The sequence below is a fragment of the Physeter macrocephalus genome, chromosome 13 (assembly GCF_002837175.3).
Source record: "Physeter macrocephalus isolate SW-GA chromosome 13, ASM283717v5, whole genome shotgun sequence".
In the NCBI taxonomy this organism is placed as follows: domain Eukaryota; kingdom Metazoa; phylum Chordata; class Mammalia; order Artiodactyla; family Physeteridae; genus Physeter; species Physeter macrocephalus.
The window spans coordinates 66,634,876-66,658,425 of NC_041226.1; the positions used below are offsets into that span (position 1 = coordinate 66,634,876).

The window sequence follows — 23,550 nt, forward strand, 5'->3', positions numbered from 1 at the left end:
TCACACGGCTACGGCAGTATCCAGGTGGTCAGTGCTCTCTCAAAGGTGGAACACTGTGCCACAGAGATGTCCCCACCCTCCGGCACAACGGCCAAGCCACCTTCGTCATCCACGAGAACTCAATCTCCCAGGACCGCCCAGTCACCTGTGAGGGGACAGAATCCTCTGGTTTCTCCAGCTGTGTGGGGCAGACTTCACCTACCCAGCTGCCCACAGGGCCCTTCAGGACAGCAAAGCCTTTTAAACAAGAGCCACACCATAAAAAAATGGGCGGAAGACCTAAATAAACATTCCTCCAAAAAAGACACACAGACGGCCCACAAACAGTTTAAAATGCTCAACATCACTAATTATTACAGGAATACAAGTCAAAACTACAGTGAGATTTATCACCTCACACCAGTCAGAAAAGCCATCACCAAAAAACCTATAAACAATAAATGCTGGAGAGGGTGTGGAGAAAAGGGAACCCTCTTGCACTGTAGGTGGGAATGTAAATTGGTACAGTCACTATGGAGAACAGTATGGAGGTTCCTTAAAAAACTAAGAATACAGCTACCATGTGACCCAGCAATCCCACTCCTGGGCATATACCCGCAGAAAACCATCATTACAAAAGATATATACACCCCAATGTTTATTGCAGCACTATCCACAAGACTCTTCTATAGCCAGGACATAGAAGCAACCTAAGTGTCCGTCGACAGATGAATGGATAAAGATGATGTGGCACATATATACAGTGGAATATTACTCAGCCACAGAAAGGAACGAAATTGTGCCATTTGCAGAGATGTGGAGAGACCAAGAGACTGTCAGTATGAGTCAAGTAAGTCAGAAAGAGAAAAACAAATATCATATAATATTGCATACATGTGGAATCTAGAAAAATGGTACAGATGAACTTACTTGCAAAGCAGAAATCGAGACACAATGTACAGAACAAACTTATGGACACCAAGGAGGGAACTGGGGGCGGGGGGGGAGGCAGGATAAATTGGGACTGACATATACACACTACTATGCAAAAAAGAGAGAACTAATGAGAACCTACTGTACAGCACAGGGAACTCTACTCAAGGCTCTGTGGTGACCTAAACAGGAAGGAAATCTAAAAAAGAGGGGATCTATGTATACATTAACTGATTCACTTTGCTGTACAGCAGAAATAAGACAGCATTGTAAAGAAACTATACTCCGATAAAAATTAAAAAAAAAAAAAAAAAAGAGCCACACCTCCCACCTACAAACCACCTAGCCGACCCATCTCACCCCCAATAAAAACATATTTATGACAACTCACCACCTTCTCCACCTAAAACAACTCTTTCATAGCAACTGCATCTTCTATCCCTCCTGCTCTCACACACTCACAGGCCGGCCCTGTCCCTACGGCAGCACTAAGGTACCACAGAGAGCACAAGCCACCCAAGTGGATTTGCAGCAGACCTCCAGCAGGCTGCAGCCAGAATAGGTAGGCTGACTGACACCGTGTCCCCGGGGAGAACTGTCTCACTAGGGGATCTCAACCTAGAACCTTCTGGGTCATGGTGGTCACTGACCTCACAGCTTTCTGCCTTAGGTTTTCCCCTGCACATCCCCCTCCTACACCCTCTGCAAACGCCAGCTACCAAGACTCTGCTTTCAACCAGCAATCCACTCCCACAGCCAGGGACAGAAACCAGAACGTGTGGTGCACAGAATTCGTGGTGAAACTGGAGCCCCTCCCCGTGGGGGGCTTTGGCTCTCAGTGCCCGGCCCGCTGGGAAGGGCCAGCCCAGCGAAGGGTATGCTCTCTTCCGAGCTCTGGGCAGCTCCAACCCAGATGCAGGGCCACGGGTTCTGTTCCGCTGGAAGGGGGAAGGTGAAGATACCTTCTTAGGAAAGCATTTATCAGCTGTGACCTGGTCAAGTTAACAATTATTTGTTGAGCACCTGCAAAATGTCTTATGTTGTTGTGGGCTCAGGCCCAAGTTTACTTTCTCCAAACCACAGGGCACATATTCTTTGAGGTTGCAGGATTTTCTTTGGGTCAAGGATCACTTTCAGCAGTTACACTTAGCACCAAGAACATCCTAACATAATACGTCTTTCCTTTTCAGTGCCATCCTTCCGCGACACTATGTTTTTGATTAAAAAACTGATTAGTTTAACTGATTAGTTAAAAGAAAAATAGTAACCCCCTGGAAGTCCACTCCTTTTAAGGACCTGTCCATTCTAAAGCTAAATACAACCGCTGGGCTACATGTTTCCTAGACAAGGTTTATCCTCAGACCTTAAACGACTGGCCTCTCCCCACCCGTCGCATCCATCTCATTACTGAGCCACATACACTGAAAAGCAATGCGCTCTATGTAACAGCTTTTACCTCAATTAACGTAAAAATTCCCAACACTAAATAGGATTTCCAGTAACACTTTATGATTGCTTTCGTTAAAGAAGGCTCCCGTGTATCTTTCTCGGCTCTCAAAACTTCCTGATCCCAGCACCTGCAATGAGAAACAAAGCACAGTACAGAACAGCCCCGCCACAGGTAAAACAGGGGAGGTGGCAGAGTGGAAGATAGGCCTTCACTACAGGGCACTCTGTGGCTGTCCCATAAATGCTGGTTAACTGCTTGCAGGGCTCCTGAAAGATGAGCGGTGCAGACCCTGAAGGACCAGAAAAACAGGCTCTGAGGGGAACAGTCACAGTCTTGGAAACAAGCTACTTCCAAGCTTTGTTGTATTCACAGCACCATGAGCAGCTCAAGAGGGCAGACAGCCTCCTCCAGGGACACCACCTCCGGGGACAGAGCTCAGCATCCAGGGCCTTGGCTGCTGGCTCCCTCCCCTTCCACAAACACACAGGAAACATGGGTCTCCCCCGGCCTCCAAAGTGGGCTAAGCCCAGGGTCAGCCTCAGGAGGCTGAGCGTGCAATGTCATGGGCAAGGAGGCTGCAGAAGAACCCAGAGGAAGGTAAAACCCACTCCAAACCATTAGCCACACGTAGAAACTCTCACCCTTCCTTCCCCTTCCCCTCACTGCCTGCTACTTACCCCTGCAGCTCTTCTCCAAGGTGCTTGGAGCGATCTTCCGGAAGCACTGAATACATGTCATCTTCTTCTAATCTGCGTTTGTGACCAATTTTAAACAAGGGGTTTAGCCACCTGTTAAAAATTAAAAGGAGAGTGACATATATCCAGACTACACATCTGTCTAATTAGAATCCCACGTCGACGGCCTTTGTTTTTTCAAAAAAAATTTTTTTAATTAAAAAATGAGGTCTACAGAAATAGGTCTACATTTTAAATACAGAGATATGGGGGAAGAAAATTAGATGCGTATTTACACACACACACACAAACACTCTAACTCTATACGCTGAGAGGCCCTGGAAGAAATGACACACTGGTAGCAAGGAGCATTCACGCCTCCAGATCTTGGTGTTTTGTTTTTTTAACATACACAGTAATAATTTTTTTTTCCTTCTAATGAAAACTTTTAAGGTCAACTCTCAGCAGCTTTCAAATAACACAGTATTATTAACCACAGTCACTATGCTGGACATTCCGTCTCCATGACTTATTTCTTTTATAACTGAAGTGTGTGCCTTTTGGTCCCCTTCACCCAGATCTCAGCTTTTTAATATCCTTCCTAAGAGGAACCAGCGCTCCTTGAAGCAATGGCTGATTCCAAGGTTGGTTCAGTGTGTGTCAGCACCTGACAATTAGCTTTTTTCATCATAAGTGCCTGTCTGACATGCACCCGTGCCCTTGACCCCAACAAGGCAGAAGTGCAGGTACAAGCTCACTCACGTGCGCATGCCCTCCCTCCCTCCCTCCCTCCGTCTCCCTCTCTCTCTGGGGCTGTGTGACCCCAGGTGTGCCTTGTACCCTCCCCCTTCAGGACATGTGAGTGATAAACCTTGCCATTTCAGAACTCCCTCTTGGTTGTTGCTGAGACATGTCTCACAATCGTAAGAACCACAAGGGCTGGTCCAGCCACAACATGGGCCCCAAAAGAGGAAATTTCTGTGCGGGCTGCTGTAACTAGACCGGGTCCAGGTGAGTAGAGCCCCAGGCATTCCCAGCAACAGCATCACTATCGACAGGCCAGGACCAACGGCAGAGAAAGTACAGGATGGGCCTGGACATCTTGCACCATAGAATAAGGAAGCTCTAAAGTAATCGCAAGGGTGTGTGCAAAAGACAGAGAAGCCAGCTTGAAGGGCTCTTGCTAGCCAAATCTGGGATACCTTAGGTATTAAATAAATGTCAGTGAATTATAACCCATCAAATAACAAAAGAACCCATGACTTTATTGCTTCATAAACAGGAGAGAAGGGAAAGCTGTTGCAGTCTAGAATGCAAACAAATATAGAAGGAACAATGGAGACAGAAAATTATCAATGGAAGTTAAACCTAGTGGGTGAAAGCTGGATGTGAACCATGATATTTACATAATCTCAAATTACCTCTCTACAAATTACTTATTATTAATGGAAAAAACAGTAACTATACAAAGGACTAAAAAAAAAAATTATCCAAATCCATTATGCATTATTTAAATGATAATCATTAATATACAGAGACAGCCCAAAGGTTAACACCATTCTACTCACTTTGCCAGAGTAAGGAAATTTCCAAGGCCAGACAACAATAACCCATGAAAGCAGAGACCACGTTTCTCTCTCTTTTTTTTTTTTTGGCTGTGTTGGGTTTTCGTTGCGGCGCGCAGGCTTTCTCTAGTTGTGGCGAGCGGGGGCTACTCTTCATTGTGCTGTGCGGGCTTCTCACTGTCACGGCTTCTCTTGCTGCAGAGCACAGGCTCTAGGCGCGCGGGCTTCAGCAGTTGTGGCGCGCAGGCTCAGTAGCTGTGGCTCGCGAGCTCTAGAGCGCAGGCTCAGCAGTCGTGGCGCACGGGCTCGGCTGCTCCATGGCACGTGGGATCTTCCTGGCCCAGGGATCAAACCCTTGTGCCCTGCATTGGCAGGCGGATTCCCAACCACTACACCACCAGGGAAGCCCCACACTTCTTTTATTGTGTTATTCCTAGCACAATACAGGTAGAGAGGAGATGCTAAAGAATTCTTTGTTGAATAAATGAATGTCTATGAATTATTAAAGAAGCAGTAAGAGAGACTGAGCTTCAGATTTTGCTAATAACCCTGGTAGCTTGGCACCTCTAAAGATCCCCAGACCAGGAGGCAGAAGACTGGATTCTAGTGCCAGCAGTGGTACTGAGGCCCCAGGGCCTCAACTGTCCCCCCCAACTCCTTCTCCACTCCAGTGCAGCATCTCCATTACCCTTGATATCTCTAGGTCTCAATTTCCTTCCAAAGTAAAAGTATAAATCTGTGAGCATTCACCACTAAACAGGTTTGAAAAATGTTTTGCCATTGATCCTACACTTATTCCCTACCGAAAACGCTCAGGGAATTAACACTGGGATTTACCCTGAAAGGCCCTCTTTAAAAGTCTATTTGCACAGGAAAAGATTCTCAACGTCACGGAAATGCAAATGAAAACCACAATGAGATGCCACCTCACATGTATTAGGATGGCTATTATCAGGAAGGAAGGAAGGGAGGGGGGAGGGAGGGAGGGAAATAACAAGTGTTGGCAAGGATGTAGAGAAACTGGAACCCTTGCACACTGCTGCTGGAAGTGTAAAATGGTATAGTCACAAAGGACAGATACCGTATGATTCCACTTAAATGAAGTACTTAGCCAAATTCAGAGAGCAACAAAGCAGCAGTGTGGTTGCCAGGGGCGGGACGGAAGGAGAATGGAGAGTTAGTGTTTAATGACACACTAAGGCAGGGTGAAAAGAGTTCTGGAAATTGGTTGCACAACAACGTGAATGTACTTCACACTACTGAACCATGTGCTTAAAAATGGGCAAGACGGTAAATGTTATTTTATATGCATTTTACCACAATTTTTAAAAATGTAATGATACTTTGCCGCTTTCTGATTGCGTGACCTTGAATTAGCCACGTGACCTCTCAGTACTGGCCTCCAGCAACCGGGGAGAACACCTGGAGGTAATAACACCTCCCCGGGCTGCTGTGCCATCAACTGAAAGGATCAGTGCTGCTCTGAACACTACGAAGCCCCATCGGACAAAGAGCAGCGGTCACCAGGAGCCATCTGGAGTAATCCCGTGTGGGCCCCAGCAGAAAACAGATGGACTTGCTCAATTAAGCAAGTTTCTTTCCCCGCAGCTCTTGATTTAAGGACCCTCACGAATCCCTTCACTTCCCAAATCCGGGTACCATCAGGCATGAAGGTTTTCATCTCCATCGGAAGGCAAGCTGACTGACAGGAGCCCAAAGTATGTGTCGCCACCTAAACAGGCAGACGTGGAGACCTGAGGCATTTGGCACCCTGACTCCAGCGTATCACTGACGGCGTGGGGACCACGGCCCAATTAGCCGCCCCTCAGCCCAGGTCCAACCCAGGAGTCGTCCTCGCCACCAGGGTGCGTGCTCTCTCCTTCCTCCTCCCCCACGAGTCTTCCTCCAGCAGCAGCACTTCCTCCTAACTGTCCCACCACAAACAACAACTCCCTGCAGGCAATGACAGCTCACAGACCGTGGAATCTCCATGGGCCTTGCGTGCCACGGTGCCTGGCACAGATGTCACTGGAAGCCATCCAGCGTGACATCAGAACACCCACACTGCGGATGAACTATCCTGAAACGGGTCACCACCCTGGCTTTCCGGGAGTGGCCCACAGCCAAATCCAATTAGACGTGGGTGGCAATGTTCAAGCTAGAATCTTCTCTCCTTTCCTCTGTAACTTTCCCCATTTCTTGAAACCTGCTCGAAATCCATTTTCTCGTCCCTGCTCTTTTCACCCACTTCCTGTTCTAAGCGAAGCAGCAATGCAAGCTGCGCGCCCCCAGCTCCTTCCGTACCCTCCACCCTGGGGTCCACCAGGGTCCTCCCAGGCTGTGGGCGCTGCGGAGCCTTCCTGCCTCTGAGCTCCCAGGCCTTTTCTGCCTCAGCCCTGGCCTTCTTATCTCCCTTTCCTCCCACCAGCTAATCCCCTCCTTGTACTTCTTCAGAGTGTCCCTTGTCTTATCACCACACGTCTTCCAAATACTTCTTCCCACGCTACAACCAACACCAGGCGCCTACAGCTACTGTGCATGGGTACCCATCCTCATCGCCTCCTCAAAGATCATTTTTTAATTAATCTTTGTTGGAGTTGATTTAGTGTTGTGTTAGTTTCTACTGCTCAGCAAAGTAAACCAGTTATACATACACACACATCCACTCTTTTTTAGATTCTATTCCCATATAGGTCATTACAGAGCACTGAGCAGGGTTCTGTGTGCTCTACAGTAGGTTCTTATTAGTTACCTATTTTGTATTTAGTAGTGTGTATATGTCAATCCCAGTCTCCCAGTTTATCCCTCCTCTCCAAAAAAAATTTTTTTGACACACTTGCACGCAATTCAGTTAACACTGAGAATAAAACAAGGAATCACAAGTAAAATATTACTCATGCTGACCACCTCCCAGGGTTCTGAAGGGACCGAAGCAGTACTGGTTGGAACTAACGAGTAAGGGACCTCACAAACAGCAGGTGATACCTTATCTACTTAGCACAGCACACACAGCCACCACCAGATACAGGACTCAATTCGTCACCAAGATCCCTCTATGCCGGTGAGTGCCTGCGCTGACTCACCTCTGAATATCTGGCCTTTAGTGTCTGTTCCAATCAAACGCTCTCTTCCAAACTATTAAACGTCTTCCCCCATGAGGGATGACAGCGCTCTTGCTTCCAAGTTCCAGATATCCCTCCTGAGAGTCAGGAGTATGACTGCCTACCCAAGCAAGCCTTTGATGCTACTCATTGGGGTTTGTGAAACCACAGAGCAAAGGAAAGAAACTACCTCATTTGGGTCAAAGAACCATTCCAGCAGCTGAATCAAATGCATGTGAACAAGTAATTCACATTTTCTTAATTAAAAGGATGCCCAGGGGACCTCCCTGGCAGTCCAGCGGTTAAGACTCTGCACTTCCACTGCAGAGTGAGGGTTCGATCCCTGGTCGGGGAGCTAAGATCCCGCATGCCATGCAGTGTGGCCAAAAACAAGGATGTCTAACTCAAGGTTAAAGAACTGATAGAATTTAGTGAGTTATCCTATGCTTTCAGAGTGCACAGTGTATCGGTCCGTGGGAAATAAACATCAATGCGTTTAGGTTAATTTAGGATATACGGCATCTCATACGGCTTGCAAAGCTGTGCCTCATGCCTCATCAGTAGCCTGGGTCTGCCCACACTATGTACACCTGATATTTTCTTTTTCTTTCTTTTTTTTTTTTTTTTTTTTAGTATTTATTTAAGCCGCGCCAGGTCTTAGTTGCGGCACACCGTATCTTCGTTTCAGTGTGTGGGATCTTTAGTTGCGGCATTCAGACTTCTTAGTTGCAGCATGCATGCGGGATCTAGTTCCCCAACCAGGGATAGAACCCAGGCCCCCTGCATTGGGAGTGTGGAGTCTTAGCCATTGGACCACCAGGGAAGTCCCATCCCCTGCTATTTTCTATTCTAGCCTACTTCATGGCAAAAGAAATGCCAGTCATGATATACCCATAATGACAGGAGCATTATTCACAGTACCTGAAAGGTGGAAGCAACCCAAGTGTCCAATGATGAATGAATGGATAATCAAAGTGTGGTACACATGTACACTGGAATATTACTGAGTCTCCAAGAAGGAAATTCTGACACAGGCTATAACACAGATGAACCTTAAGGATATCATGCTAAGTGAAATAAGCCAGTCACACAGAGACAAATACCATATGATTCAACTTATATGAAGTATCCAAAGAGTCAAAAATGAGAGAGACAGAAAGTAGAACGGTGACTTACCAGGGGAGGGGGGAGGGGATGGGGAGCTGTAGCGATGGGTACAGAGTCTCTATTTTACTGATGAAAAGGATCCTGTGGACCGTGATGATGGTTGCACAGGAGTGTAATGTCATTAATTCCGCTCAGGTGTACACTTTAAAAATGGTTAAGGTGGTCAATATGTTGTGTATTTTACCACAATTTTTATAACTTATTTTGAAGAAGAAAGAAACACCAGTCGAAATCCACAAAACTGATTTCGTGCTGCACTAATGGGTTGCGAGCTTATGTCTGAACCACACTGGTGTGGACAGCTGTCCACTGAGCACACGCTGTCCTTAGCACCGTCATCTCCACAACAGACCGGGGCTCCCTCAAGGGCAGGACAGCCTCGCAGACGCTTCGCACACTCCGTGACCCTCACGGTTCCTGGGACACAGGGAAGCTCAGTGAACACAGAGCCACATGGAAATGACCTCTTTCTGAGGAGGGCTTCCTCCTTCCCCAGCTCACACTTGGCTGCCACTCTGTGTCGCTTGTTTTCCATAAAGTGAGAAGGAAGTGACATGGACAAAGACCAAAACAATACAAGTACTTATGTTGTAAAGGCCAATGCCCCATGGAGCCATGTGCCTGACCTGACCAAGGGAACCCCACACTCCCAGGAGGGCTCACAGATGCCCCAGGAGAGCACAAAGCCACAGAAACACTGGCGCATCTTCCTGGAAGTTTTATTAAACTGTGGCGCGTGCTTAAAAAAAAAAAGAAAAACAACTCAACACTGAATGAAGAGAACAACTGGCAAAGACGTGCCATGGCCTCTGTAGGTGTCAGGAGTGTTTACAGGTAGGCAGGGATGGCGCTAGAAAACACAACTGAGGCTCCATTATTGGGAAGCTGTACCCACTTGGTGTTGAGGAAGTGTATCTGTGGAGCCACTGCTTTTTCAGCTCTGTTCCCCAAGGCCCCCAAGAGGAGAGGCTGAAGGCGACACTAGGAAGTGTAGAGATGTCAGCCAAAGCAGTTGCCTGCACTCTCCGACAGAGGCTACTCCTCCAAACTCCTATGGCTAAGTGCCTCCTTGTCCTCTCCTCATAGATGCTAACGGGCATCTCCACTTTAAAGTCCAAGATGGGACTCCTGATTTCCCCACCAGAACTGCTCTTCCCGTTCTCTCTGTAAATGTCAACCTCGCAGAGGCACTGCTCAAACCAGAAACCTGGAGGTCACCACCCCTGATGCCTCCCTCCCCCTCACCCCCGCAGCCAACCCGCCAACCAGTCCCACAGCTGCTTCCTCCAGAATGCAGCCTGGCCCCAACCACTTGGCATCTTCTCTCACCCTCCCACCATCATCGTCCCGAGACCGAAGCCCCAAGCCGCCATCGGTTCTCAGAGCTGCAAGAGCCTGCAAACTGTACCGCCTGCTTCCACCCTTGGTTTCCCTATGATCCTTCTACAGAGAAGCCAGAATGTTGCCTTCAGAGTACAAGAGCATGCTGTCCTCCTGCACTAGAATTACACCTGCGGTCCCGACCAAGGGTAACTCAGGATGGGTCCCTCCCAGCTCACCACCCCATCTCCCGTCCAGCCCCTATGCTCAGTGTCCCAGCCATGCTGCCGTGCTATGCCTCCGAGAGCCTGCCACGCTCCTGACTGCTGTCCCCTTTGTGGGGAACACACAGGTCCTCTTGTTCACTTTCCCCCATCATTACACCTTTTCTCTTCCAGGTCTCAAGCTAACTGTGGCCTCCACAGAAAGGCCTGGACCGCCTGGTCTAGAAAAGCAAATCCAGATTCTCTACTTCCTCCTTCCAACTTTCTTTACCCATTTACTACATTCTATTTGTTGAGAGAAAAAATAATCCACTTATTTATTTCATCCTTCTCCATGCAAGAGCTCCATGCAGGTAGGACCCAGTCTTTCCGTGGTGGTTCACTGCGCCCGGCACAGAGTGAGTCACTCAAAACTCTGCTGAAAAAATAAATGAACAACTCGCTGGTGGAGAAGCCGCGGCAAAGAACACTCACACAACCCTCTCTAAATTTCTCTAGGAGAAGGGGAATGCAAAGGTCAGCTGAGGTCAGTTAATCATTCAACAAGTGCCCTCACCCCACTCAAATAAGTCATTTATTGTTGAAAGAATAATGCAATTTAAAGCACTTTTAGCTGTGGCAAATTATTAATCATTGGTTAGTGCTCCCTGATTACTGGAGGCCTCTGAGGCCCAGCCAGGGCAGGGCTGGTGACACGGGGGGTGTAGGGAAGTAGGATGACCTGGGTCAGAGAGTCCAAGAGCAGGGACTGAGGTGAGGGACAAATGAGAGGCACGCAGACAGATCTCACAGTAAGACCCACCCTACCGCACTAGAACCCTTTCCCCTATGGCAGGATTCCTTAAGCGCGGCGCTGCTGACATTTCAGGCTGCACGCTTCTTCGTCACAGGTGGCTCTTCTGTGCTTTGTAGGAGAGTTTGCAGCGTCCCTGGGCTCCTTCCTCAAGATGCCAGTAGCATCTCTTCACCCTAAATTGTGACAACCTAAAATGACATTTTGGTAGCAAAATCTCCTGGATCAGAACCACTGCCCTAATCTGTCTTTCTGGAAAAGGCACAGAACTTTACTTCAAAGGTTGGCCCCAGAGAGTAGCACAGGGCACTGGCAGCAGTCCTTAGCCACCAAGTCAAGGGTTATGGTTTAAACACATTCCTATATTCGCTGGTTCAACTGTCCTTGAGCAGCTCAGTCTGGGGAGCCAGGGATCTATGTTAACAAAGAATTACAATATGATGTGGAAACTGTGGTGGTGAGCTATGCATAGGATGAGCTGCTTGGCTTTTTTGCAGGTCAACGTAGGGCGAAGCAGGGCTAAGGGATCCATCCCCCAGCTTACCCATCTTCTATACAGCACAGGTTCTCAAACTGTGGTCCCCAGAGCAGCAACATTAGCATCCCGCAACTCGTTAGAAGCGCAAATTCTCAGTCCCAGCCCTGCCCTGTGAAAAGTCCTCTGTGTGTCCCAGCAAGCTGCACTGTACCAAGTCTTCCGGGTGGTGCTGACGCTGGCTGCGGTCTGAGAACCTGCCATAGAGCGTGCTTCGGCGCACCTTGTCTGTATTTACATCAACAGTCCCAACCCTGGGCTTCCCTGGTGGCGCAGCGGTTAGGAATCCGCCTGCCAGTGCAGGGGACATGGGTTCGAGCCCCGGTCCGGGAAGATCCCACATGTCGCGGAGCAACTGAGCCCGTGCACCACAACTACTGAAGCCTGCGCTCTAGAGCCCGTGCTCCCCAACAAGAGAAGCCACAGCAATGAGAAGCCCGCGCACCGCAATGAAGAGTAGCCCCTGCTCACCGCAACTAGGGAAAGCCCGTGCACCGCAACGAAGACCCAACACAGCCGTAAGTAAATAAATTTATTTTTTTAAAAAATGAAACTAGACCATTATCTTACACCACACACACTAAAGTTAACTCAAAATGGATTAAAGACTTGAATGTAAGATCTGAAACCATAAAATTCCTAGAAGAAAATATAGACAGTAACCTATCTGACATCAATCTTAACAATGTTCTTGTGGATCTGACTCCAAAGGCAAGGGAAACAAAAGCAAAAATAAACAAATGGGACTAGAAAGCTTCTGCACAGCAAAGGAACCCATCACCAAAATGAAAAGGCAACCTACTGAATATAAGATATTTGCAAATCACATATCCAACAAGGGGCTAATATCTAAACTATATAAAGGACTCACACATCTTCACAAAAAACAACAACAAAAAACTGATTAAAAAATAGCAGAAGATCGGAATACACATTTTTCCAAAGAAGGCATAAAGATGGCCAACAGACACATGAAAACATGCTCAACATCACCAATCATTAGGGAAATACAAATCAAAACCACATTGAGATATCACCTCACATCAGTTAGAATGGCTATCATCAAAAAGACAAGAAATAACAAGTGTTGGAGATGATGTAAAGAAAAGGGAACCCTCATACACTGTAGGTGGGAATGTAAGTTGGTGCAGCCACTATGGAAAACAGTACGGAGATTCCTCAAAAAGTTAAAAACAGAACTACCACAGTCTAGCAATTCTACTTTTGGGTATATATCCAAAGGAAATGAAATCTTTATCTCAAAGAGATACCTGTACTCCCATGTTCACTGCAGCATTATTCACAATAGTCAAGGTAAGGAAACAACCTACATGTCCAACAAATAAATGGATAAATAAACTGTGATATATATGTATATGTATGTATACATATGTATACACACACACATATACATACATACACACACACACATAACACAATGGAATATTCTTCAGCCTTCAAAAAGAAGGGAATCCTGTCATTTGTGACAATAATGAATAACCTAGAAGGCATTATGCTTTCTTTGTGAAATAAGTCAGAGAGAGAAAGACAAATACTGCATGGTATCACCTATAGGCAGAATCTTTTTTTTTTTTTTTTTAAGTCAAACTTATAGAAACAAAAGAAAAGTGGTTGCCAGGAGCTTGGGGATAAAAAGGGAAAGGTTGGTAAAAGGGTACATACTTTCAGCTCTAAGATGAATAAGGTCTGAGAATCTAATATAAAACATGGTGACTATACTTGATAACACTGTATTGTCCAACTGAAATTTGCTAAGATAGAACTTAAATGTTTTCACCAAAAAAAGGTGTCTGTGAGGTGATGGATATACTAAACTTGATGGGAGGAATCTTTCCACAATGCATACATATATCAACTCATCACATCGTAAACTCCAAATATCCTACAATTTTGTCGATTGACCTCAACAAAGCTGGGAAGGAAAAAAAAAAAAAGAAGACTGGCTGCTACTTATCCTCATTCCTCTAAATCCATGGAATTTCCCAAGTAACATGAGTGTGGGCTCTGATTGTTTACGCTAACAAGGTGACTCATGGTTGGCTCCTAAAGGTTATGTTAACAGAGGACTCAGGATGGGGACCAGCCACACCAGGAAGAGTAACCATGGGATTAGAAGGTCGGGCCTGTGAGACCATGCTTTCATCCTGACCTCCGTAGAGCGGGGTCTGAAGATGAGATCAATCACATGGCCAATGGTCCAATCCATGATGCCTACATAATGAAACCCCAATAGGAACTCTGGACACCAAAGCTTGGGGGAGATTTCCTGGTTGGCCATACTCTATCATCACACACCGATGTGCTGGGAGGGTGACATGTCCTGCCACCACAGGGATAAGACATGGAAGGAAGCCTAGAGTTTGGGACCCTCTCAGACCTCGCCCTGTGTGACTCTCCCTTTGACTGGTTCCAATTTGAATCTGTTTGCCATAATAAGCAATTGTGTTCTGTGTGTTGTTCTAACGAATTATTGAACGGGAGGGGGTTGTGGGAATCCCTTAATTTGTAGCCAGTGGGTCAAAAGTGAGGGTGGCCTGGGGACCCCCGGACTGGGAGCTGGTGTCTGAAGGGAGGGAGAGCAGTCTTGTGGAGGACAAGGCCCTTCACCTGTGAGGTCTGGGTCAACTCCTGGGAGTTGGTGCCAGAACTCAGTGCAGAACTCTTCCCTAGAGCTTAAGATTCCACATCATCAGCTCACATCTCAGGACGACACATGCTTAAGCTTCTGCTGGCCAAGAAGTCCAACCACAAACTGGCTCCTCTGCTTTGACCACCTCCTTCTCCCACAGCCTCCCTGTCCTCCCCGCAGTTAATACACAACTACAGTCCTAGACCTAATGCCCACCAGCCCACTGATGTCACTGTGAACATTTCTGCCAACACAGAAAGAAGAGACTAGAAATGTTTTAAGAGTGCCCTCCTCTTGCCCGGTGGGCACGGGCTCTATCTAACTCTAGGACAGACTTCTCACACTTTATTCTGCAATGAAATCACCTGAGAAGCTCGTTAAAAATAAACACAGACCCCACTCACGGGGGTTCTGACTCCCCAGATCTGGGGCAGAGACAAAGAATCTGCATTTTCAGCAAGCATTCCTCGTGGATTTGGTCTGGAACTGCATGGAGAATTACCCTTCCAGGAAAGACCGGCGGTGGTAAATGACTGTTGGATCATAGGGGATGAGACCTAGAACCCACTTTGGAAAATCTAGTACAGCCCATGAGCCCCAGAGAGGAAAACTGGCCTAAGATGGCAAGGTCAGTTAAATGATCGAACTAGAACCAAAAACTCAGGCTTTGGGACACCCGGCCTTTGGAATCTTGCAAAGGGTAGGTCAAAGACCCCTCTCTCCCCCTAGAATCTAGCTGTGGTGGACGCCTGAGGGAAGGACGGAGAAGCAAGGGTTTAGGATACCGCCTAGCAGACCAGCTACTGAATGGGAATGCACGGGCCCCTGTCACTGGTGTCCCCTCATGCCCGCCACTCCGGCCACCACTGACCACTGGCTCAGAAGTGGAACAGGTCTGAGGCTCCAGACAGCTGTGGAAATTGACAGCAGCAACTGGAATGAGGTAGGAGAAGGGCTCTCAATGGACAGATTATGAGCATCTGGGGCCATGCCAGTGTGAAGAGGGTAGGACTTAAGTCAGGGACACCTGTGAGGAGAGAACTTGGCCCTGCCTCACTTGTAAGGGCATTAGCGATAAACAGTCCACCTGTTCAGGAAACCCAACAGTAAACAGTGCTGGGGAAACGTCAACCTTGCTGGAAATCAGAAAAACACAAAGGTGCCATGCCAGACCCAATTTCATTTTTCCTTCCAATTTTGGCCAGGTCAACACAGACACAATTACAAGATTGGCATATTTCAAATTGATCCAATTTTCCTTTAAAACAACCCAGATGTAGGGACTTCCCTGGTGGTGCAATGGTTAAGAATCCACCTGCCAATGCAGGGGACACGGGTTCGATCCCTGGTCCGGGAAGATCCACATGCTGTGGAGCAACTAAGCCCACGCACCACAACTACCGAGCCTGCGCTCGAGATCCTGCGAGCCACAACTACTGAAGCCCTCGTGCCTAGAGCCCGTGCTCCGCAACAAGAGAAGCCACCGCAATGAGAAGCCCGTGCACCGCAACGAAGACCCAATGCAGCCAAAAAATAAATAAATAAAATTTAGAAAACAACCAAAAAACCCCAGATGTGTTTAATACAAAGCCAGTGTATCCTTTGCCTCAGAAATTTAACTTTTAGAAATGTACTCCAGGGACTTCCCTGGCGGTCCAGCGGTGAAGACTCTGCGCTTCCACTGCAGGGGACGCAGGTTTGATCCCTAGTCAGGGAACTAAGATTCTCATGCTGTGCGGCACAGCCAAGAAAAAAAAAAAAAAAAAAAGGAAAAAGAGAAATGTACTCCACAGAGCTAAACTTTAAAGCTTGGGAGAGAAGGCCAGCACTTTCTCTCCCCAGTGCGTAGTCCAGTACCTGGGGCAGAGAAGGTGCTGCATATGTATTTTCAGGATGAATGATTACATGGCTCAGAATTAAAGAATCAGTCCAGAGATGATGATTACACTCAAAATACTACCTTAAAAAAGTAGCCAAATGGCAAGTGCCGGAAAACAGATAAATCACTAAAATATATATGCTAGAATATATTAGAGTTGTTTTAAAAGATAAATATAGGACCAGCATCATCAAAAGGCATTGCTACATTAAATTATACTGCATTTTAAAAGGAAGCATAATGTGAACCCATAAGAGTATGCAGACTAATTAAAACTCTAAAAAAATGAATACACTACAGGTATACCAATGAAGATTTAAAAGAAATACAGACAATGAAGATTTTGAAGTTGACCTTTAATTATTTTTGAGGAAAGGGAAGGGCTTGTGACTGGGACAGGATACTTGAAGGTAGAAGGGGAAGCTGGCAGAACCTTATTTCATAATCTGGATGGTGGTTACAGGGTGTTAACAATAGTTCTCTAAAGCTATGCCTTTGTTTATATAATATTCTGTGCCTGTTGTATGACACAAAGAGTAAAAAAATTGTGAAGTAAAAAGATGTACAATGTGATTTCAATAGATAATTTAACAGGTGTGTATGTGTATATATAATCATACTGACACTTTCCTACAAAGACTTGTGAAAATTACATAACAAATATATATGGTGACATTAACAAAAGTGGGTTTTGGTGCTCTTCCTTTTAAAAAAAAAAAGGAAAGAGCAATGGTTTATCATTTGTATTAGTTTGCTAGGGCTGCTACAACAAAATGCCACAGACTGGGTGGCTTAAACAACAGAAATTTCTCACATTTCTGGAGGCTAAAAGTCCAAGATTAAGGTGCCAGCAGGGCTGGTTTCCTCTGAGGTCTCTCTCGTTGGCTTGCAGACGGCCACCTTCTGTGTCTCCTCACAGGCCCTTTTCCTCTGTGTGTATGTGCATCCCCAGTGTCTCTTTTAGTGTCCAATTCTTCTCTTCTTACAAGGACACCAGTCATATTGGGTTAGGGCCCACCCTAATGTCTTAATTTTCGCTTAATCACCTCTTTAAAGGCTCAATGTCCAAATACAGTCACTTTCTGATGTACTGGGCACTGGGGTTTCAACACATAAGTTGTGCAGGGACACAATTCAGCCCATAACACCATTCTTCACTCATCAGACATGCAAAAGAATGGACACTTCACATCCAGCACAGGAAGTGAGTCAGAAGTGAGTCGAGGCAAGATCAGCCATGACGTGGTACACTTGTAGACACTTACAGATGAGTGCTCAGGGGTTCATTATGCAACCCCTTCTACTTTTGTATACGCTTGTCATATTCCATCGTGAGAGAAAAGAAGGAAGACTGGGGGTAAATCCACATCTGTACATAGGTCTTAGATGTTGGGTTATTTTCTCTGTAAAAGTGAGTCATCCAACAATTAATATTGGTGTTATCTGTGGTTAGAAATAAAATTAGTATCTTTTTCTCTAATCAGCAATGAGTATACTTTTTAAATATGTTAATTAATGTAATGATTAATGAAAAACAATAAAGGAGTAACAAAAGGAAAGGTGGGAATAATATTAACAGCTGAACTCCATCCACAGTGTAGCTCACCTAATACATCACTTGGCCCATGCGTGAGTCTGCTCCTTCCTTCTCTTATTCCAGGCACATGTTCAGACTATTTCCTAGCCCCCCCTGCAGTTAGGTGAGACCGTGTGGCACGGGAGACAAGAGAAGGGCTGTGTGCCACTCACACGCAGGATCCAGGCCTTAAAACCATGAGCACACCTCCTCCACGCTCTCCTCTTCCACCGTCAGAACCTGGATGAGGTAGCAACCCAGCTTCGACAAAGCAGAAGACAACCAGAGCCTGGCCTAGACCCATGCATTCGAATCACCTGGAGATCCTGGTCAAATACAAATTCTGATTCACTAAGTCTGTGGCAGGACCTGAGACTACGTTTCTCCCCAGCTCCAGGTGATGGCGATACTGCCAGTCTGCAGACCGGCGAGGCTCTAGGCAGAGACACCCACCAAAGAGGTTCTCATTTCTGATGACTCAGAGATGGCAGTCAAATGAGGAGCAGTAGAAGACACACCAAAAAAGACCCAACCAGGAAGAGCCAGCTGGCCTTTCTCTCCTGACCCATGACAAAGTTTAACTCTGACCTATGATTAACTCCGGTCTCAAAGTGCAGCTAGCAAATGAATCCAGAGACAGCTGCAGACAGATTATTTTAGTATGTGTAATGGGATACAAGTTGCCTGGGTTCTATTAAAAACAGTATCTGCCACCCCGAGTCAGAGGACAGGGCTGTCAACAGTGGGATCTCCACAGCACACGAAAGCGACAGCTGGCCTGGCAGTAGAAGACAAGAGGACAAGAAGGTCACACGTGGGCCTTGGGTTCACACACAGGGCCCACCAGAACTGCTGTTCTCACGCAGAAGTCCATGTAGAAATTGTTTACTCCCTGAGACCACAGCTATCATTAACAGACTATTTGTCTATATAAAATCTCGGCAAATATTTGCATCACCTCAGCCCTCAACATACTAGCAGTCCAGTGTTTATAAAGGTTTTGTAACCTTTTGTACACTGTGTTTGTCCAAAATTTGCAAGAAGCAGATGAGAACTTGGCAGTAACCCCGTGATACTTTGAGACGCTGTTTTGCAGTGGAACCTTCTTGGGTTTAGGGTGAAGTTTACCTAACTTCATGCTCTTTTGCTATGCACGTAACAGACATTGGGCACACAATGTATCAGGGCACACAGTGTGACATGGCTTTGCATGAAACCGGAAGAGGGGAATAGGATTCCCTCAGCCTGCAATCACCATTAAACCAAAGCCTGGGAAACAGGCTGAACATCTCTAGGAAGCCCCGATCCGCCCCCTCGGCCCCCAAGGACTCCCATCGCAAGCCTCTGCCCACTAACTCTAAGAAAAAGCCATCTGAAGGGGAATTCATGAGAAATCTAAACTATTGGATGAACTCAAAGAGGCGCGGGCTGCTTAATCTCAGGGAACTGAGACAACTTCCTTGGGAAAAACATTCTAGAGTTCAGGGCATCTAACTTATAATGTTTATGTACTTAGGAAAAACATTTCACAGCCAGGGAAGAAAGCACCTTCCAGCCTGGCACTGTTGAAATTGCCACAAATTTCACAGTCAAACATGAAATCTAAATCAATCCCCTCTACTTTCAGTGGCCCCACGAGGCCACAGGCTGTCTACTGTTTTCATTTCCCCGAAGCACCTAATATATAATGCAAAGTATGTTCTGGGCAAACCTAAATACTTGCTACTTAACACAAAAACACACATATGCCTAATTTGTGACCCCATTTCTTTTATGTCCCGAAACAGGACAAGAAAAACAGATATTTTGCCACCCCAAAAAATCAGGAAGATGCATCTATTGCAATCATTTATCTCTAACTCAAAAACAATTCATTCAGAACAAGGTTCCTATTTATTTGGCATCTCCCCAAAACTTCCAAACTTCTTTTTCCCAAAGTCTCCACACAGCACAGTTCTAATTTTTAGACATTCTCTTTTTCTGATGATTCTTTCAGCATTGACAGTCTGGGGCTCCCTTCAACATTGATGTGAATTTCAGGGCACAATTCCATCTTGCCCAGCCTCACTGTAGCTCTGTCAGCTTGGCTTAGGTGTGAAGTCCTGAAGCGCATCCTCTGTTATCGCTTCCTTTTGTTCCTGGTCCCTTCCCTTGGGGTCATGACTCTTCAGGCCCACCGATCAGACTCAGTTGTGCCTTCAAGTCCCCAGAGGATGTCATCGAAAAATACAGAAAGTTAAAATTAAACTCACCATGTTCAATGAGGCAGCATTTGGTGCGTTTCCTTCTGCTCCACTGAGAGAGCTGAGGACCCTAAGACTTTGGTATAGTACCACTGACCCTCTTGTTCTCTCCAATGCCTCTTGCAGCTGGCTCCAGGGTTTTCTTAACAATCTGCTTCAGCTCTTCATGTTTCTGCCCAAACTTCTTTCTCCTCAGGCCTGGCCATCAGATTCTTCTATATCATCACACAGCAAGGTGACTAATTTTTAAATATTTAAGGCCCCATAGGAACACTCTGAAAGAGACTTCAACCCCTGGCCTAGGTTGTCCTACAATTTACAATTATCTCTTGGCAAATGGTATGAGGTTTGAAGAGAAAGGGCAGTTGATGACACAGCTATGATTTTACTCCAAGTAAACAGAATAACTAATAAAGTAGGTGAGCCTATTTTTTCATTTAATTTTTATGTCACCACCCTACATGATTAGGAGAAAAGGTAAAGGGTTAAAAAAAGGCAATGATTTGAGTTCATATTTCTTTTTTTAAAAATAAGTGTGTAGAGACCACACATCACTTTTTTTTTTAAATTTATTTATTTAGGGCTGCATTGGGTCTTCGTTGCTGCACGCGGGCTTTTCTCTAGTTGCGGAGAGTGGGGGCTACTCTTCGTTGCAGTGCGCAGGCTTCTCATTGCGGTGGCTTCTCTTGTTGCAGAGCACGGGCTCTAGGTACCATGGACTCAGTAGTTGTGGCTCGCAGGCTCAGTAGTTGTAACTTGCAGGCTCTAGAGCGCAAGCTCAGTAGTTGTGGCGCACAGGCTTAGTTGCTCTGCGGCATGTGGGATCTTCGGGAACCAGGGCTCGCACCCGTGTCCCCTGCATTGGCAGGAGGATTCTTAACCACTGCGCCACCAGGGAAGTCCTTGAGTTCATATTTCTGGTAATTATCCATGAGCTGATAACTGAGAGATTGCTTAAGCTCCATAAACAAAACACAGAAGGCCCAATAGTCCTGAGGCAGAAGGCGTGATGGAAAAATCCCCAGTGCCCACGCTGGCTTTGAACATAAAACCACTCTTCCACACCAAGTCAGTCCTTCTTTATGACTATTCTGTCCATCTTTCTTCTAGGCAACTGTTTAGAGCTCTGAGCTCTCAAAAATCCAGACCTGGAATGTGGAATTCTTTACATAATACTGAGAAGAGCTGTCCAAAATGATAACCCAATTTAAAATGTAATAGGCTTTCTGCCTATTACTCAGTTAAGGGGGAAAAGCTAATTATAAATTATACACTTTCTATCTGGGCAATACTAAGTCACTAGGACAGACTAGGAAAATTCCAGCTAAACCAGTTCATTCTTTGAAGCATTAGGTCAATTAATGAACATACCAACCCTCAGCTTGAATAGCTGCATATTCAGAAAGAACAAAAACATCTTCTGAAAAGCCTCTGTACGGGGTCTGTTAAAGGGCTATTTGATAGGAAGTAAGTTGAGAGAGATGAAACTCCCTAGCGAATCCTAGGACAGGCTAAAACAGCTTCCTTAATAATTTTGGTACCTTCTCCCATTGGCTTTAAAAAAAAAAAAAAATGTTTCCTATAAGCTTGCAGAGGCAGGAAAAAAGCAACTGAAAACAACACAAACAGGCTTTGTCAGCAAAGAGAATGCTTAGTAGGAGACACTTCAAGATGGCCTGTCACCTTGGCTCCAGGCTGTCCTGTTTCCCCACAGCCCTAAACGAGCCCCTGTGATCTGAATGCCATTTTCAAGGGAATCTGATTCCCTCTCACATGCCTCTCTACTCGCCGCCCCTCATGGAGGTCACCTGCACTTCATCAGAAGGATGGGGGGACACAGGTAAGAGAGACCACCGCACACACACCCCGCAAAGGGTTAAGGGCCCCAGGACCCTGCTGTGTAACCCAAGAGCAGAGGAAGGGCCGCTCCCTCATTCTCCCTCCAAAGAGGCCAGAGCCAAATGAGATCTTCCTCCCTCAATCCCCATGGAAGCAGCCCCCAAACCACAACATATGCATAAACCCTTTATTAATACAAAAGGATGCAACACACAAACTCACTTTTTTCACCAGGAATCTCAACAACAGGACTATAGGGAAACCGGAATTATACCATAAATTCGAATTAATGCTTAAGCACCCACCGTGTAACAGGCACTTTTCTAGGTTCTAGACCTCAGATACAGTCTTCTTCATGGAGCTCACATTCAGGAAGGGAAGACGGACGATAATCAAATTAAAAAGATAGGTCCAGAACAATGATAATGACCAGACGGAAAATAAAAAGAGGGAGACACGGCTGAGGGCGGAGGCAGCTGCTTTAGGTGGCGAGCTCACCGAGGAGGCAGAGCTCACCGAGGGGGCCAGGTGTGGACCAAGACTCGAAGGACGAGCAGGGTCCTCGTGTTCCAAGCCAAGAGAACAGAGAGTCAGAAGCCAAAGGCCTAAAGCACTCTCAGAAAAATCCTGAAATACTAAGTACTTGCCTCTAATTCAGCAGAGATCATAAAAGAATGTCCTGTAGAAGGGAGGGTATCGGGGAACCTGGGAGAGGTAGCTGGGCTTCAGGCAGGTCCCAGAGGAAAGCAGCAAAAGCAAACGTGGCTAAAATCTTCTCCCATCCACCCCACAAGGTTAATACTAATATGTTAAATCGGCAAATAAAGAAACTGGCTTGGGGAATTGCCTGCCTGTTCAGGGGTTGGGACTCGGGGCTTTCACAGCGGAGGGTGTGGGTTCAATCCCTCGTGGTGGAACTAAGGCCCACAAGCCAAGTGGCGTGGCCAAATTTAAAAAAAAAAAAAAAGAAAAGAAAAAAGGAGACTGGCTCGGATTGGAACTGGACCAAGATCGAGGTGACACAGCTGGTAATAAGCCAGGACACTCACCACAGAGTTCAAACTCACTTACTAAGCCCCACCTCAGACACAGTGTCCTTCCATCAGGGCTGAGAATCCAGCTGCCTCGGCCTCTGCAGAGCCCACAGGCACAGGAAGCCACCAGGCCCCTCGGAGCCCCTGGCCCACTCTTGCCCCCAACCCACTACAAAAGCACTACAGTCAGCTTATCGTCTCAGCTAAGACGGTGAAGGTCTGGGTCATCTGGGGGCCTGCCAGCCTCTCCACCTGACCCAGGACTCCCCTGGTGCCCGGCCGCTCACGGTCCCCTTGCCTCGGCTTCCTGTTCATCTGCCTCTTTCTGCCTGAGCTACGCGCGTTCACTGGCTGCACTAGCACACACCTTCAGGAGACCCCTTTAGGTACTGTCTCTCCAGTCCCAAGACTGTCAACATTCCCCCAGGTCCCACGGGGGGAACCGGCTGGGACCAAGCAACCCAGACGCCCAGCCACCTAGCCTGCCAGGTGCCACCTCCAGGAGGACACACTCTCCCTGGAGCTTTCACAGCCATCATTCTCATGTACATTATCACAGGTCAGGGGTTATCTTAGGAGGATACCCGC

The 23,550-nt window shown here is 46.6% G+C and overlaps 1 protein-coding gene across 1 annotated transcript in view; it reads right to left on the bottom strand.

Annotated features, from left to right (window-relative positions):
• The window catches only part of LOC102975085 (ATP-binding cassette sub-family C member 4), a 220,035-nt gene that overhangs the window by 177,973 nt on the left and 18,512 nt on the right, over positions 1 to 23,550 (bottom strand). The window contains exons 2-3 of the mRNA XM_024123245.3: positions 3,040 to 3,150; positions 2,369 to 2,489 (exon numbers count right to left, since the gene is read on the bottom strand). Of these exons, the coding sequence (XP_023979013.1) occupies positions 2,369 to 2,489; positions 3,040 to 3,150 (232 nt within the window). The remainder of the gene's footprint in view (positions 1 to 2,368; positions 2,490 to 3,039; positions 3,151 to 23,550) is intronic.